Raw genomic sequence first — 15,320 nt, 5'->3', positions numbered from 1 at the left:
AGTTTCAGAAGAGAATATTTCAGTAAAAGTTAACGACGACGGGCGGACGACTGACGACGGACGCCAAGTGATGAGAAAAGCTCACTTGGCCCTTTGGCCCAGGTGAACTAAAAAGGAGATGTAGTATGATTCCAAATGCGACAATCAAATGTCCACCAGAGTTCAAATGAAGTAGATGTAAGTAAGTGTAGGTGAAAAGTAAAAGAGAGACAAAATATACCGAAGTCAGTGACATTCAAACTCGTGAGTCGGGAATAAATTGACAATGCTATACATAAAAAAAGAAAACGACAAAGAAACAAACAATAGTACAACATACAAAATACACAGTTATACGAGAGGGGCAAGGGGGGTCCCAATAACAGCATAACAGCAAATTGATTTGGCTTATAACAGATAACATGGAATTAAAATGGACAAAAACAGATAACAGTAAATGAAATATTAAAATAAGTCAGGTCCTGGACTGATTAAAAGATTATGTCTCCATCATATGAAAATCAAGCACAATCCCTTCCGTTGCTGATTTTTTTCATTAATTGTAACTCATAACAAAACAGAAACATGCCAACAATAAGTGGTGCACAGTTATTCCACATTGGAATTCTGATAGCTTGACAATATACGTAAACTCCATAGCAGACAAAAATGATATCTAGTAAAAATTTAAGGGCAGTTATGGTATCAAAGCAGGTCCAATTGACATAGTTCTTTTGTTTGTTATTACTAAAAAATGACCTGAAAAAGTTTGAATATATATATTTGCATTCTGAATTTTTTTTAAATGCACGTTCAATGCATGAGGTGTGGGATTTTTTTTCTTTTAATAAGACTACGAGACACAGTGGTATATAGGGTAGAAAAATCAAAAGCACAAATTATAAGCATGCAATTTATCAAGTACTTCAAAATAATTTTGACACTCCAATTATTCCACTATTTTCAAAGGCCTTATTTGAACATCTTATTATCAGGTTTTTGAGTGTACCAAGTGTACTAGTAAGTAGAATACATAGTTTAGTAATGGAACAATGGCTTAAAGACGAAATACATCTTTGTTTGTAATGAGTTATGTGCAGCTTCGGAACCGGGCAGTACATGGTTTGAACAAGGATTTGTCTTACTATACAAATCCTTGGTTTGAACTTTCATTGTACAATGTTTTTGGTTCTGCTTTGAAAAGAATCACAAATCTGAGTCTGTGTACTTTATTATATAAAATGTTAACTTGTAGTAAAGACCTCCATGTAGTTCTTAATTGAGATCCTCATCAGATATCCCTGGCCATATACTTTCCTTTTTGTCATATTAAGAAATGCTCGAATGTACGTACGGGAAACAAGGAACATTATCCCCATACAAAATAAATTCTAAATACATAGATAAAGCAAGATGTGGTATGAGTGCCAATGAGACAAATCTCCATCCAAGTAACAATTTATAAAAGTAAACCAGTGTAGGTAAAAAAAACAGCCTTTAACGTTCAACATGGAGCCTTGGCTCACACCGAACAGCAAGCTACATGTTCATAAAAAATGGATTTTATTACAAAGGATAATCATAAGATATACTGTAATTGTCCTGGATTTCACTGATATTAATATGTTTATGTGTTGATCTGGGTATATATTAATGAAATCCTTCGCCGAATACGGGACCACCATATTACTAGTGGTAGACCCCAATGTTCAATAATCTTCAATTTCTACCGAATATGGGCTGTCAAAAAAAATAACATTCCAATTTTCAATAACAGTTAACAGCAAATATATTATCACAATAACAGATAACAAAAAACCTAATAGTCCAATAACAGCTAACAATGAATAAGACAATAACAGCTAACAGCAAATATATTTTCAGAATAACAGATAACAAAGAATTAAATTGCCCCATAACAGCATAACAGTTAAACCCCTTGCCCCCCCCCTCTTATACATAAATACGTATGCCTCGGACTTCTTTTGAATTGAGTTTTACGTATTGCGGTGAACGTTTATTCAACATAAGCAGGGTTGAGATCTCTCAAAACATGTTTATCCCCGACAGCGACCGTCTTGAGCCTCTGGCCTTTGTTATTCTTGTTGGGGTCTTTTTCAATTCCAGTTCATTTAGGCAGCAACCATTTTATTTTCCGGGGGGGGGGGGGGGCTACGGTTTTTTTTGAAAAAAATTGTTTTTCCAGTATATGGAAATCAATCAATACAGGAACTTTCTACACTATGTGATACTATATTCATTTGTTGTTATTACGTGTAATTGTCATGTCTTTGGTCCTCTTATGGGTGTAATTTGTGCTTTTAAAATAAAGAACTACAATGTATAGTAGCTATTAACCAGACTTTAGAATGTGTACAGAACTACACATACTTAGGTATAAATTTTTCATCATCTGGGAGTTTCCAAATAGCAAAGAAAGAACTTTACAACAAAGGAATGAAAGCATATTTCAAATTAAGAAAGACCTTTTCAGTGGAAAGCCCAAAACCTAGTACTTTATTACACATCTATAACCATACAATCCGACCAATCTTGTTGTATGGATCTGAAATTTGGGGTTATATACCACATAAGAAACAAATACATTTGGATAACTTTATATCAAAAGAAACTGATTATCTTGTACTAGAGAAAATTCATACTAAGCTTTGTAAATTTTCACTTGGAGTTAATATAAAAACATCAAATATGGCATGTAGAGGAGAACTAGGTTCACTCCCTACACTGTATTATGTAATAATGAATATGGTAAAATATTGGATCCATCTTATGAAAGATATTGAACCTTCAAATATTATTCTAAGGGAAGCCATAAATCTATCTCATTCTATGGACAAACATAACCAGGAATCTTGGATAGGAAGCATTAAACATATATTTAAATTTCTAGACTTAGAATATCTATTTGTTAACCAGTCAAACTTTAAACAAAACCATATTCTAAAAAAAGTAAAAACATCTTTAACTATTAAATTTAAAGAAAGCTGGTTAGCGAGTTTAGAAAGCAATTCTGGGAAGTGTACTAATTTACAATCTGGCAATAAATTAAGAACTTACAGAAAATTTAAAAATATTTTTATGTTTGAACCATATTTAAAAATGAATTCAAAAAAAGACAGGCAAATAATCACAAGATTTAGAATTAGCTGTCATGATCTTGAAATAGAAAGAGGGAGGTATATTGGAATTAAAGCTGAAGACAGAAAGTGTAAGCTATGTAAGAACGCAGTTGAAGACGAACTACATTTTCTTTTAAAATGTCCTGTTCTAAAAGATACTAGATCTCAACATCTATCTAATTTAAATTCTAAATTCAAAAATTTTTCAAGATTATCTGATGAAATGAAATTTGTTTGGATTCTTTCATCTGAAGATTTGTTTGTTACTTCAAACTTATCTAATTTATTGCACTCCCTTTTTGAAGAACGAAAGAAAATTATAGAAAATATTGAAGTTTAAAAAAAAAAAAAAAAAATAGAAGAAGAAAAATATATATATATATATATATATATATATATATATATATATATATATATATATATATATAAATTAAAATTGATCAGGAGTTGTCTCCCATAGACCTAGAACTATCCTAAAGATTTATGTAATTTCTCCAGGTCACAGTGGCACCCATAACAACTATGTTTTGTCAATAACTTGGTTTATATCAGGTTAATTAGTGTAAATGTGTATACATGTGGTTTTTTTTTTGTTTAATTGTACTTTAATCATTCTAATCATTTTCTGTGCTTTATTTTGTAATTCATTTGATTGTATAGCTCAAATTTTGGGCACCATGATTGGTCAATAAAATTATCTATCCATCTATCTATTAGTATAGCTATTATCGTTGTCAGTTAATTAAGTAAATATTCTGCTGAAGACTTATCAATTTCAATTGTTCTTAGCAATAAACTTAGTTACAAATTTTAATTTTTAGCAATATAGGAAATCATCCGGAAATCTGCGTGTCCGTGTCCGGTCAAGTTTTAAATAAATGGATTATCCCCCTTGTTGTCACTTTTTTGTGTTTTGTTATTATGACAAAATGATCCCAAACCATGCTAAAGTTATACGGCATATTGCATATTCTACACAATAATTGTGGTTGTTAGAATGTTCTCTTTTTCACGGGTTGCCAGGTCTAAATCATTCCCAAATATCACTGAACGCAAGTTTTATTCATCCGATGTAAGACGTTACTTAGCAGATGCACTGACTGGTTATGAGGAAACTGTGTTCATGCCGTTATGTTGTAGGAATTGGTATTTAGGTGATAACTTTTCGAAAGCACGCATTACTACAGTCCAGTATTTAAAAGACGAATTTGGAAGGAGACGAGAGCCATCGTCTGTTAATAAAAACAATTTAAAAAGAGGAAAAGTGAAGACCCATTTAATACCATTCAGTTCTATGTTTTGCAATGGGTTTCATGCACTTAAATGTTTCAATAACAGAACCTCAATTTCATTTGAAGACAACATAAAAGTTGAGAAAGCTCATTATAACAGATATTTACTTCAGTATGCCTTAGATGCTTTTGTGACCGGGTTTCTTTGTGAGAAAGGTACTAGTACATATGTATACATGTAAAGATAATAGATTCCAACATGTACATTGTACATACACACTGAAATACATTAAATTTTAGCAACATTAAAACCTACACAAACAGGGAAACAAGATATTTCATTCATGGAGCCAATTTCGGCCTTGGTCCATAATTGCCAATCTTTCAAAATGCGTGCAAGATGGGTCTTATAGTCCTAAAAATTTCAAAGGGGGTGTCAAATGCATCTTAATGTTGTTGTTTTTTTCGCTTCTCCATAGGCCTACCTTTGAAAGCATATAGCCATACATTGTATTGTCAAATTAACTGTTTTGTTTAAAATTGTGGACATAATTGCTCTTTCAAATTTCCATTTGGGAGCTTTCATGGGGAAATCCCTCACAAATAGTGACAGTTGGTACATGTAGGTACATGTATGTTAGTCATTTTGGCCATGCAATACAGTGGTTTTCCTGCCTTTTTTGTGTTCTGGATATAGGCTCCATTCCGAATTTAGAAAAACCCAATTTTTTTCACAAATGAACACTGAAAATTCCCAAGTTAATCAAGTTTGATCAATAGTATGAAAAACCTGATGATATATATTTAAATGCACAAAGAAAGAAAAAATTATATGTTAAGGGGGTCTAATTCAAATTTTTTATTTAATATAAGATTTCGCCAATTTTTTCTATAAATGAACTATATCTTATACCTAATAGAAAAATAAAATCAAAAAGGGGGGTCACCGATCATTTACGCTCACAATCTGACTTCGAAAGAAGCATACATTTTTGTAAAGGTACCTTTTTTCTGTTGAACTAATAGGGGAAAAAGAGGTAATATCGAAATAAAAAACGAATTTAATTACAGAAATCGCATAAATTTTACAATTATTTAGTTAATGTATAGCTTATTTAAAAACAATAATAAAAAATATAGGTCACCGATGAGTAAAAAAAGATATTTCAATTTTAATGACAAAAAATAGCATTTTTGCACCAAAGGGAGATAATTTGGAGCTTTTTTCATGATATAAACATTTTCAAAGTCACCTGGGGCCAACACGAATTGATTTTTTGGAATAATTTTTGTACCACATGATAAAGTAACAACTACTTAAGGTAATAAATAAAATTTGTAATGAAAAATAAAAGTTTATTTTTTTCCTGAAAATCTTATACCCGCAAGCCTCCTTAAGCTAGATTTGGTCATGCAGCATGTACAGTACATGTAAAAGAAATTTGGAATTTTAATAAATACATGTAACCTCATTAAACTATGATGAAAACAATGAATCATTTTTTTCCAAATTCACAGGTAATACAACACATTTTCCTAATTGCCTAGATCCCAGACCTTATTTGAAAAAAGTTAGAAAAATCACTGTAATGATAGTAGTTTCAGTCATACTTATATTTTATATTAAACATATTGTGTTATAAACATGTATATACATACTTTATTTATTTATTTACCATGTAATTTTTTAAAACTTCAAAAATAACTAAATTACAGTTTTACACTTTTTAGTCATGATGTTTTATTATATATACATGATATATAAAACAAAGAATAGTGAAAATATTTATCTGTTGAACTTTGAAGTTGCATTTGATAACAATTTTGATTGCCAATATACAACTCCCCACAAGAGACCAAATGACACAATAGTTAACATCTATAGATAACTGTACTGACTTCAACAATGAGCAAAATCCACACCATATAGTCTGATGTAACAAAAGGCCCCAAAATGAAGATTGTTTTTCGGTACCCAGTCTCTGCATTAATTAGGGTTCTCACTAAGGTAAGTCCATGAGTCCTGGACTCATGAAAATCTGTCTGAAATCACAAAGATGCATCAAGATTGAAATAAACTAAACATATGTATATATAAAAAGAAGATGTGGTATGATTGACAGTGAGACAACTCTCCACAAGAGACCTGTCACCAAAATAACACAGAAATAAACAACTATATGTCAACGTAGGGCCTTCAACAATGAGCAAAGCCCTTACTGCATAATCAGCTATAAAAGGCCCTAAATGACAATGTAAAACAATTAAAATGAGAAAAGTAACAGCCTAATTTATGTAAAAATTAAACAAAAAACAAATATGCAACACATAAACAAACAACAACCACCATGACCACTGAAGTACATATAATCATGATAATGGCCAAAAGTCCCTGAACTCGACTTAAAAAAACTTAGTGAGAATTCTGCACACTCCTCTAAATATAAACATGATTAAGAAATTGACAATTAAGATTCTTTTTTCAGACCATCATGAGGAGTGCTTAAGGAAGATCCTCACCATTGATGACAAGACAGAAATAAGTGTTATCATGGCCAATCATCTCTTTTCTAGACTTACAGCTCCTAGGGTTGGGACAACATACTACGTAACAAATGATACCAAGAGAGAACCTGTACATGTATACTGTAATTGCTCCAAGAAGTGTGGAGAGGAAATTTTGTACAGCAATACTGGATTTGGTAAGATACTGTACAGTATTTAAACATTAACTATCCTTGTGATTATTAGCTCTCCCTTTCCCTGAAACCACACCAGCTCAGTTGTCTCTTTGTGCTACTCCCTAGTCCGAGATGATGTTGAAGGAAAAAATGGGACACCAATAAATCGCCAACCTGGGTGAATATACTTTTTTTGTAAGTCACTAAAAATCACAAAGACTTTAGGCGTGGTATTAATAATGGGCCATTTTCTGGAGTAAATGAGTCGTCCAATTGTAATACTTTATTATGAATCTGCAAGTATACAAATTGTAAACCAAGTTTACAATGTGTTCCAATAAATATGAACAATATGTATAACTGAAGTATTCTCATGCAACAGAGCTTTATCCTTACATTTACTAATTTACGAAAATGCGGTCTTCAATTCAAATTGAATTATATATCTGAAATGCTAAAATAACTTTACTTTAATTGAAACATTTTAACATGGCTAAAAAAAACCAAAGTTACAAGTACCATCAGCAGTGACTCTGAGTCTCATCTACCGCCCTTCCTTGATGTTATATTGACCAGTGATTAACTCGAAAAGTGCTTTTATTAGTATATATACATGGTTAGTATTGCTACGCTTTGAGTTCATGCATAACTTATGCCATTGGGGATGGGGGCGCGGGGGAGAGGAAACAAGTGTTACAATGACTTGATGGAACACTCAACACTGAAAATACAAAAATACATTTATTTATGGTCAGTTAAAAATATTAGTGCTAGAAACAGGCTTTCACTTATCTGGTTATTTATGCTATTTTAGGGGAGTATAAACTATTGCAATACAAATGCAATACATTTTTCTTCAATTAAAGTAATTAATATTTTCACCAATTTATAAAATCTGAAAGCACCTAGGCAAATTGGGACCAAACATACACAGTCATCCTTTAGAGGTTAGTTAAAAAGTTTGCCAAAATAATTTTGATTTAAAAAAATCTGTACATCCTCATTGTGTCGAAATCGGAAAACTGTATAAATGAGTTAATTGACATTTTTATAGTACAACATCTAAAATTGACGGCAGGGTTGATATAAAACTGAATTTTTACCTTCTTTGTTAAAATCTTTACAGTAAAAAGGTCCCTATCAACTTTGAATTTAGTTGAAACATTCCTTTGTAGGAGTGTTTTCTAAAGAAAAAAAAAAACAGATATAAAAATTGTGAAGAGCAGAAGGTGGTAGTTAAATACATGTAGTGGCAGATGCAAACCGATTCTATGCAATAAAATAATCTATTATTTACGGTCCTCCCCAAAATTCAATATATATATTTTTTGCTTATGGTCAATTCCAATTTATACATAATTTACCTTTGTCTTAAAATGTGAAGACTATATGATTTATAGAAAACAAAGAGTTTTGATGTTCCTATAACAACTGTTTGAAATAATGAATAGTAACTTTTGATTTACAGGTAGTGAGTTGCTATGGTATGGCAAACCTGACATTATGGTGTTCCCGATAGGAGGAGTACACTGTAGCATTGTAATACCACCAAAACCAGAGGATGAGTCAGCAGATTATGCATATCTAAAGGGGCCAAATATTTTGCACGATAAACATAGCATTGATTTTAATCCTGATGATTTAACTTTAAGGGAAAAGTATAACAAATCTCAAATCATTGCCACTGCTATTACTTCTTCTATGCATCAGAAGAAAAGTAGACAAGAAAAGGGGGGTTTGTTTACAAATGTGTCATTATTACCACTGATTGCAGCCGATGGAACTTCATTTGATATATATCTTTATGATTCTGAACGAGATATTCTTTTACGAAACAGTGGCTTACCAATACCTTTGTGGGATGGACCTTTCAACAAACCACCATTGTATAGACTAAATATGTCATCAGTTCTTAAACTTTGGATGACAATTAATCATGCATCAATTCAGCCTTCCTTATCCTTGGAAGATAACCAGTTGTTATCAGGAACGTGTGACTTTAAAGGGAGACTACCCAAAGATGTTTTAGAAAATATAGAGTCTACTTTAGAAATGAAGGATAAGTTCCAGCCAATGGAAGAGCAGGAATTCGACTTTGACTTCATGTATTTAAATGTAAGCCCACCTAAAAAGTCTTTGCCAGTTGAGTACTAATGAATGTATCATAATGTTATACAAAAAGAAACTTATGCTTGAACAAAGGAGTAGATCTGGTAAGGGCTGATTTGGCCTTAAATTTCAAGTCCATCAGACGAAAGATTTTGGACACTTTCTAAAAACTCAAGTGTCTATTTCAGTTGATTCATTTTATTTAGTTTAAGATTGAAACTGATTTAGTCATCAAAAATGTTCTGATTCAAGCTTAAATATGAAAAATCTATCAAATATGCCAAAAAATTTCACTTTTCAGATGTTTTTTGTCAAAAATGAAAGAGACTGATCCGTTGTTCATCCTCAACCTTTTTATATGTTACAGTACGGGTAGAGACTTATTTTTATGGATGTCTTAATCGGTCTAGATGTCAGATTGGTCGGACAGTTGTCCCAGTGTAATAAACACCTGCTGTGATATTAACCTGTTTAATATCCAAGTAGAAGGTCGTAAATCAATCTGTACCAGCTTGATTAGAATAAAATTTTACCTGTACAGATAAATTAATATTTATGGAGGATAGATAAATGTAAAATATTGTTTTGCATTCAAAGAGAAAGAATTAAAATTAAAATTAAATATCATGAATATGGGAATTTTTTTTATAACTTGAAAATGAAATAAAGACGATTTTTAACAATATATTGTGTTGCCAATTATTGTAATAGTTTTGTGCTAACAAACTATTTTGTATTTGTATACCGTAAATATTTTATCATCAAATACAACTTACATTTCAATATCAAGAATGAACACTTTCATTTAAGGCGGGAACTGCCTAAAATTTAACTAAAATGCTAAAATTGGGAAGATGTCAGTAATTTAGAACGACTTAATGATCCTGTACGAAATTATAAGGCACACAAGGAGTAAACCAGGCGTAAGTGGTAGTTACGTGTCTAGATCCAGGCGTAAGGGAGCAGGAAACATAAATTTGTAGTTGTTCCGGGCGTAGAAAAAGCAGTAAACCTGGTGTAAATTGAAATAAGCAAGGTCTAAATTTTCTTATGGGTGTAAAACTGTTGGTATGGCTTAAATAGAAATACCTGTAATGCTTTGTTTGAAGGATCATGGGATTTTTTTTTTCAAAATTTAGCTCTTTGGTTTTAGTTTGCAAGAGTTGGACACATGGCAGCTTCATATATTCAGGGATAATTAGCTTGTTTTGTGCTTTTTGGAAGAATCTGAAATTGGAAATACTGAATCAAATAAATTAATGAAAATTGTGAAATAAAAGGAAAGTATAATACATGGTGAATAATAATAATGTGAGCATTACTAAGTTATTAAGTATTATGTTCTATCAGAAATTTTGAAATCTCAAAACCTTTATCCTTGGATAATAACATTAAAATCTTTTTAAGTTAAATTACAGTATTATAATTTATATTTTAGTTCAAAAGACAATAATTTTTGTCGAGCCTGCAACTTTTGTTGCAGAAAGCTCGACCTAGGGATAGTGATCTGGTGGAGGCGGCGGGGGCGTTAGCTCACTTCTTAAAAGCTTTATATTTTAGAAGGTGGAAGACCTGGATGCTTCATACTTTGTATATGGATGCTTCGTGTTACGAAGTTTCCGTCAGTCACATGTCCAATGTCCTTGTCCTCATTTTCATGGTTCAGTGACCACTTGAAAAAAAGTTCAATTTTTTTGTAATGTTGAATTCTCTCATATTATAGGGAATAGGATAACTATATTTGATATGTGCGTACCTTGCAAGGTCCTCATGTCTGTCAGACAGTTTTCACTTGACCTGAACCTTATCATGGATCAGTGAACAAGGTTAAGTTTTGGTGGTCAAGTCCATATCTCAGATACTATAAGCAATAGGGCTAGTATCTTCGGTGTATGGAAGGACTGTGAGGTGTACATGTCCAACTGGCAGGTGTCATCTGACCTTGACCTCATATTCATGGATCAGTGGTTATAGTTAAATTTTTTTGTTTTTGTCTGTTTTTCTCATACTATATGCAATAGGTCTACTATATTTGTTGTATGGAATGATTGTAAGGTGTACATGTCTAGCGGGCAGATGTCTTGTGACCTTGACCTCATTTTTAGGTTCAGTGGTCAAAGGTAAGTTTTTGAGTTTTGGTCTTTTTATCTAATACTATATGCCATAGGTCAACTATATTTGGTGTATGGAAATATTTTATGATCTTTATGTCAGTCGCGCAGGTTTAATTGACCGTGACCTCATTTTCACGGTTCATTGCACAGTGTTAAGTTTTTTTGTTTGGTCTATTTTTCTTAAACTATAAGTGATGGGTCAACTATATATGTTGTATAGAAGCATTGTTAGCTGTACATGTCTGCTTGGCATGGTTCATCTGACCTTGACCTCATTTTCAAGGTTCATTGGTCTTTGTTTAGTTATCTTGGTTAATGTTAAGTTTATGTGACAGTTGTATTAAATTTAAATCTTAGCTTTATACTTAGGATTATCAACATAATATCAATGATTAGTATAGAAGGCTATTTTTATTTCAAGAAAAAATAATTGTGACATAATTCTTATTTAAACTTAAACTTATTTGAGCCAATGTCTGCCTAAAATGTATTTATTTCTATATAAGCTTCTTCAATGGTTAATATTTCAAGTTTTTTGTCAAACAATAAGAAATAAAATCAACAGTACAGAAGTTTGTATCAAATACACAAAAGTACACAGCTTAGGTTAATACACTGAACTAAAATAAGTGTAGTATTATGTAAGGATATTACGACTGGTTTATTTATTGACAAGGCGTACTCATTTGCATATTACTCCTATTTTTAGCTCACCAAGCCCGCAGGGCCAAGTGAACTTTTCCCATCACTTATGAAGTCCGTCGTCGGTTAACTTTTACAAAAATCTTCTCCTCTGAAAATACTGTGCCAAATTAAACCAAACTTGTTTACAATCATCACTGGGGTATCTAGTTTATAAAATGTGTCCGGTGACCCAGCCAACCAACCAAGATGGCTGCGATGTCTAAAAATAGAACATAGTGGTAAAATGCAGCTTTTGGCTTCTAACTCAAAAACCAAAGCATTAAGAGCAAATCGGACATGGGGAAAAATTGTTTATCTGAGTAAGACCTATCTGCTGTGAAATTTTGAGATGAATCGGACAACCCGTTGTTGGGTTGCTGCCACTGAATTGGTAATTTTAAGGAAATTTTGCTGTTTTTGGTTATTATCTTGAATGTTATTATAGATAGAGATAAACTGTAAAAGCAATAATGTTCAACAAAGTAAGATCTACAAATAAGTCAACATGACCCCTTTAGGCGTTATTGCCTTTATAGTCAATTTTTAACCATTTTTTGTAAATCTTGGTAATCTTTTACAAAATCTTCTCCTCTGAAACTACTGGTCCAAATTAATCCAAACGTGGCCACAACCATCTTTGGGGTATATAGTTTAAAAAATGTGTCCGGTGACCTGACCATCGAACCAAGATGGCCGCCACGGCTAAAAATAGAACAAATGGGGTAAAATGCAGGTTTTGGTTATAACTCAAAAACCAAAGCATTTAGAGTAAATCTGACATGGAGTAGAATTGTTTATCAGGTCAAGATCTATCTGCCCTGAAATTTTGAGATGAATCAGACAACCGGTTGTTGGGTTGCTGCCCTTGAATAAGTAATTTTAAGGAAATTTTGCTGTTTTCGGTTATTATCTTGAATATTATTATAGATAAAGATAAACTGTAAACAGCAATAATGTTCAGGAAAGTAAGATCTACAAATAAGTCAAACATGACCAAAATTGTCAGTTGACCCCTTAAGGAGTAATGGCCAACCAACCAAGATGGCCACCATGGCTAAAAATAGTACATAGGTGTGAAATGTAGATTTTGGCTTATATCTCTGAAACCAAAGCATTTAGAGCAGATCTGATGTGGTGTAAAATTGTCTATTAGGTCGAGATATATCTGCCCTGAAATTTTCAGACAAATCGAACAACCAGTTGTTGGGTTACTGCCACCGAATTAGGGAGCTACCATTTGATTTTTATGGGGGGGCTAGGATGAAATTTGAAAAAAATAGGCAGGACAGGAGTTTTGAGTAAAAAAAAAAGGCAGGATGAGCAACTTGGTAAAAAAAAAGGCAGGATGACAATTTGTGTAAAAAAAAGTCAGGATAAACTAGTAAAAAAAAAGGCAGGACCAAATAGAGTAAAAAATAAAAAGGCAGGACAGGGATTACAACTAAAAAAAAAAGCAGGACAAAATTTTTCATCCTAGCCCCCCCATAAAAATCAAATGGTAGCTCCCTTAGTAATTTTAAGGAAATTTTGCAGATTTTGGTTATTATCTTGAATGTTATTATAGATAGAGATATAGGGTAAACAACAATAATGTTCAGCAAAATAAGATCTACAAACCCCTTAAGGAGTTATTGCCCTTTATAGTCAATTTTTAACAATTTTCATAAATTTTTGTATATGTTTAGTAAATATTTTCAACTGTAATTACTGGACCAAGTTCATTATAGATAGAGATAATTGTAGCAACAGGAATATCCAGTAAAGAAAGATCTACAAACACATCACTATCACCAAAACACAATTTTGTCATGAATTTATTTTTGTCCATTGTTAAGTATGCACATAGACCAAGGTGAGCGGCACAGGCTCTTGAGAGCCTTTAGTTATGTTAACTAGGCGTACTCATTTAAATATTACACCTAATTGTATGCCTGGTTTACGACTCAGTTACGCCTGGTTGACGCATGGACATGCATTTGTAAACACTGCAATGCGGCCAGGATAAAGTATGATTTTCACGCCTGGTTTCCGTGTCACATACGGGCGTCACAGATTGTATAGGATGCTAGTACCCAATATATGTGCATTGTATTGTCAAAAAAACAGCCCATATTTATGTAGCAGAAGCATTTTATTGTCCAATAGATAAGTAAAATTTTATATTTTAACAATTTTGTAAAACTGCTATATTTTGGGACCAAAAAGGGGTCTTACTGGACCTACTCCTTTTGTTTGCCTAAAAGAAAGTTTGGACATTCAAGACAGCCACCAACATAGTGCTAAGTCAGAGTAATGTAGATTACTTGGTGCTTATATACAAAAAACTGTTATTTCATTAAAAAAAAAGAGAGAAATGATATTTTAATTCGTTATTTTTGCGCTCTTGAGATTTTTATTTATACCCTGATCACACCAAAGCAATTAGTACATTGTATCAATTTGTATAAAAATTATCTATATGTAAAATTATTTCCATTTGAATGTTCCTCAGTTTGATCAATAGTTATAAGCTTTCCATTATTGTCCATTAAGATAAAGATTAGATGATAAATAAAATTAAGAAATTTTCATATTTATCTAAAACATATATTTTCGTCAAGACGTATTACCAAACTTGAAAAAACTTTATGAACAAAGAAATACTAAGATTAATTAGTAAGCTTTTATTTGCTTTTAATCATGCTTAAATATTAACAAAAGGATAAACATCATATGAATTTATCAATAATAATATACTGAAGTTTTTATTTCATTTCTTTAAGATTTCTTTTCTTTATAATTTTTCAGAGATGATATCATGAATATGCAATCAATTTAAGAAATTGATCAATTGACTTAGTACACATTTTTTGCTCCTTACCTGAACTTTTTTGTCATTTTGAAGTCTTTATTAAATAGTCTTTATAAATAAGGATTCCAAATTGATGGCAAGACAGGTAAAGGATACCATGTAGTAAACATCATCTTACAATTGTTTATATAATTAAAAGTTCATTTATGGTAACAATGCACATGTTTGTCTTTATTTTATTTATATTCAACAACATATTCAGTACAAATCATACTTATCCAATGTTTATGTTCAATGACTATAGTAAACACCTTTAAGATATAAATATTTTCCTCATCAATAACTTATTAAACTTTCACTTTTATCAATGATTGACGTCAATACAAGATCAGGTATCTCATTAAAACAATTTATTAAAATTTTCAATTTGGGATAATTATAATTGCTGACATAAAATTAGATATCTGATTCTTATGGGATGAATTATTTTTAACTGCAAGCATTCTTAGCTCTGATTGATTTGTTGTTTCTGTCATATTGTCAATAACTTCCATGAGACAGGAGCATTGACTATGTAACATTGTTTTATA

General features: G+C 31.8%; 1 protein-coding gene across 1 annotated transcript; it reads left to right on the top strand.

Moving 5' to 3' along the window:
• Nucleotides 1-3,996: 3,996 nt before the first annotated feature.
• Nucleotides 3,997-9,826, top strand: LOC143057759 (uncharacterized). Its single transcript, XM_076231149.1, has 3 exons — nt 3,997-4,567; nt 6,838-7,053; nt 8,501-9,826. The coding sequence occupies exons 1-3, from the start codon at nt 4,117-4,119 to the stop codon at nt 9,184-9,186; spliced, it is 1,353 nt and encodes a 450-aa protein (XP_076087264.1). The 5' UTR covers nt 3,997-4,116; the 3' UTR covers nt 9,187-9,826.
• Nucleotides 9,827-15,320: the final 5,494 nt, after the last annotated feature.

The sequence above is a fragment of the Mytilus galloprovincialis genome, chromosome 13, assembly GCF_965363235.1.
Source record: "Mytilus galloprovincialis chromosome 13, xbMytGall1.hap1.1, whole genome shotgun sequence".
NCBI lineage: Eukaryota > Metazoa > Mollusca > Bivalvia > Mytilida > Mytilidae > Mytilus > Mytilus galloprovincialis.
The sequence above is the reverse complement of the archived record's forward strand: the minus strand, read 5'-3'. Positions and strand labels throughout refer to the sequence as shown.